The 5,872-nt window shown below is 41.4% G+C and overlaps 1 protein-coding gene across 1 annotated transcript; it reads left to right on the top strand.

The window, feature by feature from the left end:
• The first annotated feature begins 1,105 nt into the window (after positions 1-1,105).
• On the top strand, positions 1,106-2,703 carry LOC136627235 (serine/threonine-protein kinase SBK1-like). The gene is made up of 3 exons (XM_066602165.1): positions 1,106-1,268; positions 1,620-1,819; positions 1,924-2,703. The coding sequence occupies exons 1-3, from the start codon at positions 1,106-1,108 to the stop codon at positions 2,701-2,703; spliced, it is 1,143 nt and encodes a 380-aa protein (XP_066458262.1).
• Positions 2,704-5,872: the final 3,169 nt, after the last annotated feature.

Below are 5,872 nucleotides of genomic sequence, written 5' to 3'. Positions count from 1 at the left end.
GGCCTTGGATACCGATAATATTCAGCTTGTTTGGTTTAGAGGGGGTCTGAAGGTGATAGAGATAATTCCTGAAGCGCTCACCGTAATGTTGGAAAATTATTCAGTGCTTACTTTTTAGATTTCACTATTTCAACCAATCTGTGGATTTGAAAGAGTTTATTAATGTTAACTTTCCTTCTATTATGAATATAAATGAGATAAAAGCAAGCTTTATAATAATGCAATCTTCATTTGTAGTGAGTTATAGAGAGAATGCAATATCCCTTCTTTATATATAAAGACATTACTGGATGAAGGAGGAATACAGTGGAGTATCGATTTCAGTCACACCTTAGGTGGATTGTTGGCCCCATGGACATTCCAGAAAAATGTAGAAAATACTGATTCTGCTGACTATACTACTGAATGCACTTTTAAAAAAATAATATATGTTGTAAATTTACTGCAGGAAGTTCACTGATTTTACAGTTTTCAACTTTGAAATATCAGTAAATGTATATATATAAAAGTTTATACAAAATCTAATATAAAAGATTAGTGAGTCTCCATGATAATGCAAATCAGAAAAGGCGTGTAATCATTATAATAATGGAGGGTAAGGCCACATGTTAATAAAGAAGAGCTTTCCTTACAATGGGGTGTGTCTAAGAAAGTTTCAACACTTGACCCCACTTATGGCTGCAGTTTGGAGGGATGCTATAGAAATGCTAATTCCCTTGATACCTGATGATGTTATGTATACAAGTTCATATTGACTCCTGGCCAATCAGGAGCTCATTGATCCTTGGAAGTACTTTACCTCCAATTATATAAAAAGGCATCTACATTCTCAAGTCAGTGACTTCTTTGCTTCCAAAGACTTCAACCTCCCTGAGACTTTGTTCTTTGAGAAGAATTTTCAGACAGTCCCAACTGAAATTTGATTTCTCCAAGGTAAGCTTTGCAATTTTACTCTCACCTTATTCTTAATGATTTTAGATTTTGTTTCTGTTAATCATTTGCTATATACATCACATTGGATAGTATACTTCACTCTATAAAGGTCAGAGAGAAATCTAATGGTCACCATTAAATATTTTCTTGCCCCTCACTTCTACAGGACACAATGGCCTCCAGTACACGAGATGTGCAGCTTATCCTGGAAGGACTTGTTTCCCTTGCTTCCCAGGGTCTACAGGAGATAGATCTTCAGGAGAACTTCTGTGTGATACAGAAGCTGGGAGATGGTGGCTATGGTTCTGTGCTCATGGTACAAGACAAGAAAACAGGTCAGTGTGGTCAATTATCTAATACTATAGCTATGCAATATCTGAAGATCGTGAGAGGACAGAATCTCCAAGGTTTAGATTTAATGCGGGAGATTTGGGAATATTGTATAACTATCAGAATATCGATATTTGGGAATCTTCAAAATGATACAAATGGGAACAAATTCATCAAAATAGTTCACATATCGTAATATAGTCTTTGTTTCCTAATATGATGCAATCACAAGGGGATAACAGATGGGTAAGAGGATGGAAGGGTCTATGGTTTAGTTTTGTGTATTTCCATATTTCCAGAGATGATCCTATGACTATTTGTAGGTAATAAATGTACAATGTTCTCTACATAAACAGATCAGAAAATGGCATTAAAGCTGCTTGACAGGAACAAAACAACTGAATTTGCCTTCCTCATGGAGTTCAGCAAGTCCTTCTTTCTCTCCTCTCATCCCAATATTATTGGAAGCTTTGGCACTGCCTTTAAGACTTGGAACTTCTTTGCCTTTGCCCAGGAACTGTCGATTGGCGATTTGTGCTCTCTTATAACACCTCATGTAAGTAGAAATCCCTGATTTATCCCGAGAACTACATTACCAATAGCCTTACATCTTGTAAAAACATTTCCATTTTGTTGACTTCATGCATTTCCCTGTTTCAGGATGGACTCCCGGAAGACACGGTAAAGAGGTGTGCAGTGCAGATCTCCAGTGCCTTAGAATTTATAGACAGTAAAGGGCTGGTGCATTTGGATATCAAACCAGAGAACATTTTGGTGTTTGATGAGGACTGCTACTGTATAAAAATTACGGACTTTGGTCTTTCATGTATTAAAGGAACAATAGCTAAAACCAGGATCGGCACTGTTGCATACATGGCTCCAGAGATGAGCCAAGTTACCGATAAGGATTCTTTGCTTGTAGACTTCCCCCTGGATGTATGGTCCTTTGGTATTGTCCTCTACTGTTTGCTCACAGGCGAATTTCCTTGGCAGTCAACACTTTCCACAGACAAAGCTTATAGCAGTTTTGTTGAATGGCAATGTAATATGGAGAATATTGAGCCGCCATCCCCATGGAGCAGATTTCCACCTGGAGCTCTGAAGATGTTCAATGGTCTTTTAGCAATAGACTGTAGTAAGAGGAGTAAATCTTGTGAAGTTTTGTTGTTCTTGGAGGAATGTTGGAAACAAGAAATCATTGACTCCTCTGAAGGAACCTCAAGCGATGCAGATACCACAAATGTTTCTGTCGAATTTGAGCTTTCGAAATGTCACCAGAAGTCTGACATCTGGAAAGACGCACATGCAAGTCCTCTATCAAAGGTCTCCTACAGCAGCATATCAACGACTTCTCTACTAAGTACTATATCTGGCTATTTGGCTTCTGACAGCTCTGAGTATGATAGTGAGACTCCTCACGAAGATTGGAAGGATGGATGAGAAAGTATCAATCATTTTATTTTGGAGCAGAGATAGAAATTTGATGCATGACAAAATGTTCAGCCATGTCCTTTGTAGTAACAGTAAGTGATTCCAATTTCACTAGCCTAATGAGAAAATGTTTCTATTGATCTAACCCTTTCCTTACCTAGGACTTGCCGGCTATATCCGTGTAGACGGATACTTCAGGTCCATTTACACAGGATGAGCTCTTCACATTCTTCAGTTTTGCACATGCCGGAACTGAATGATTGAACAATTCTTGTTGCATGCTTTTACGCAAGACAATTATTGTTGAAATTCCCATGTTCAATAATTGTCCCATCTAGTTTTGAATCTGTCTGCAATATATAAAGCCGCGCTGTTAAAGCATGTTGGTGGTTGGTGGGGGCGAGTTTCCTCTGGCACCATACAAGCGAGTACTGGTATTTCCTAGGCCAGATGGGGTTCTGGTGGCAGAGTCTTGGGTATTCCCAAGCTCGGAGGAGGAGCTGGAGTTGACGTCACAAGGGTCACGGGGTTCGCAAGCAACCCAAAGGCTAATGTGTTGGCTGGAAATATAAAGAATGTAACTGGCGGTACCGGAGCCGTCCGGGGAGGGGGGGAGGGTGTGTACCACAGGGGTTGTTTCCAGGAGGGTTCAAAAGTTTAACCACATTAGAGTGTTAGCTATAGAAGTACTATTTATGCACAGGAGAGTATATGTATCTTTTAAAACATATTGTCTGGTTTGTGCCTTCTCTCCCAACTTGGTCACCCTTGCACATCAGCGTCTTTAAAAGATGCTCATATGTGAACTGCTTATCTATATGAGCCACACATCCTTCGGTTAGTTAATAGCATGAGATATTTACTCTACTGATAATGTTTTTCCAAGGATGCTCTCCTTCCTGTATCACATATGAACGACCTCTAAATTCAGTAGAGGGGACATATAAGCTACTGGTCTGTCCTAGTGTAAAGTTAGCTATTGTGCACCTATGATGGCTTTCACATATGAACTCATCTTGCTGTCTGGCTTTAGTTTTATTTGCCCATCCCCAGTAGCTTTTAACAACACCTTCCTTAGCTTGTGCCAATTTCAACCTTCCCCCTGGTGTCAGGGTCCAGGCCCTGACGATAAGCAGGAGATTCTCCCAGCACCAGGAACAGTCATTTCTCTCAGGTTGTGGTCTCTTAACCTTCTTGTAATGTGAGGCATGTATCCAATTGGTTTTACCCTCTAGTTTGACGGCAGTACTGGTTGTAAGCAGCACTTGATACGGGCCATCAAACCTTGGTTCCAATGTCCTCCTCATGTGTCTCTGTCACTACCCAATCTCCGGGCTGAAGATCATGCATTCCTTCAAGAGAATTTGGATCTGGAATTGAAGAAAACAATTGGTTGTGCGTTGCCTTTAGGCGTGCATTTAAGGATATAGCATAGTCAGAGTACCATACTGGGCCTGCAGCAGCTGTGTAAAGTACAGACCCAACCTGGGTGCACACCAAAACAAGATTTCATATGGTGATAACCCTGTCTTTCTGTTAGGCACATATCTGACTGAGAAAAGGGCCAATGGGAGGCACTCAGTCCATGGTTTGCCTGTTTCTTTCATTGCTTTCTGTATTTTTAGCTTTAAGGTATCATTCATCCTTTCTATCTTCTAAATCCTTTGTGGATGATAAGGGGTGTGAAATGCCTGGGAGATACCCAGGGCAGACATGATGTGTTGCATCATTTCACCCGTGAAATGTGTACCCCTGTCTGACTCGATTACCTCTGGTACCCCATACCTGCAGATTACCTCATTCATGAGCTTCTTTGCAGTTGCCTGAGCAGTTGCATTAGTGATGGCGTAGGCCTCAACCAAACCTGAGAAGATATCAACAACAAGCACATATTCATACTTCCCAACATGTGGGAGCTGAATGTAGTTAATTTGCAATCTCTGAATGGTTAGAGTGGCCTGGGCAAGTGTTTTTGCTAGACCTTTACCTTCTGTCCTGGAGTGCTTATGGCATAGATCATGCAAGATTGGACAAATGATGCAGCAGCTACAGAGAACCCAGGGGCCACCCATTCTCTCTCAAGCGTCAGTAGCATAGCTGCCTTCAATAGGTAAGTCTTTCCATGGATAAGCTGGGCCATGATGGGGTACAGGGATTGTGGTAGACAAGTTGTGCTGACTGTTCGCCATACGCCATCCTGTTCTGCTGCTCCGATATTAGTCCATTTCTCCGTTTTTCTTTGCTGGCTTGTGACTGTAATGTCTTTAGAACATCAATGTTCAAAATTTTATAAATGTCCAAATCATAGTTTCTGACTTGTGCAGTCAGTATCTTCTTTCTTCCACAGCTTGAGGGCTGCTGCCTTTGCTGTGGTCTATTAGGGTGTTTTTTTTTGCTTCAGCAGTGTCAGCTTTGGTATGAGCTTTCACCTTTAGGATTGCTACTTTGTCTGGTAGGAGTAGGGCTTTCATAAGGTTCTGTACTGCTATACCCTTTTTAATGGGTTGTCCTACAGAAGTTAAAAATTGTCTGGCCTTCTATATTGGGCCGTAATCATTAGCAATGCGAAATCCATGTCTGGAATCAGTGTAAACGTTTGCAGTCTTACCTTCTGCCACTCTACACGCCTCAGTAAGGGCCTTCAGCTCTGTAGTCGGGTTCAAGGTTGCGCACCATTGGAAAGAGATGTTAGTGGGCATGGAAGTTGTGAGTTGCTTCAGGAGTGGGAGAGAAAGGAACACTTCGAAGACAGTCATACAGTGGATAGAGTGGTTGCATCAGGGATGGGGCAGTATGGATCCAAGGATGGCAGTATGAGACAAGTCCCAAAAAGGTGCGGAGTTTGGCAGCAGAAGGTACAGAAATGGCTTGAATTGCAGTTTTGCATTCGTCTGTGAGATGTTTGGTCCCTTGAGATAGGCAATGGCCTAGAAACACAACCTTTTGTTTACAAAGCTGTAATTTTTTCTTTGAAGCCTTGCAGCCATTTTCTGCTAAAAATTTTAGAAGAGAAATGGATGCAGATTGACATGCTTTCAGATCCTAAGCACAAAGTAAAAGGTCATCAACATATTGCAACAGCACAGTTCTATCAGGCGGAGACCAGGCCTGCAAGACAGACTGGAGGGGCTGGGTGTACATGTTTGGAGAATTTTGCGCACCTTGTGGCAGGACAGTC

Source organism: Eleutherodactylus coqui, chromosome 5 (genome assembly GCF_035609145.1).
Source record: "Eleutherodactylus coqui strain aEleCoq1 chromosome 5, aEleCoq1.hap1, whole genome shotgun sequence".
NCBI lineage: Eukaryota > Metazoa > Chordata > Amphibia > Anura > Eleutherodactylidae > Eleutherodactylus > Eleutherodactylus coqui.
This window is presented reverse-complemented; position numbering and strand designations above follow the sequence as displayed.

Excerpts from the sequence above, each read along its gene's own strand:
- LOC136627235 (XM_066602165.1), top strand. The coding sequence starts at position 1,106 with ATGGCCTCCAGTACACGAGATGTGCAGCTTATCCTGGAAGGACTTGTT. Across the intron at positions 1,269-1,619 it reads GGTACAAGACAAGAAAACAG|ATCAGAAAATGGCATTAAAG; the intron begins GTCAGTGTGGTC and ends CTACATAAACAG. Across the intron at positions 1,820-1,923 it reads GCTCTCTTATAACACCTCAT|GATGGACTCCCGGAAGACAC; the intron begins GTAAGTAGAAAT and ends TCCCTGTTTCAG.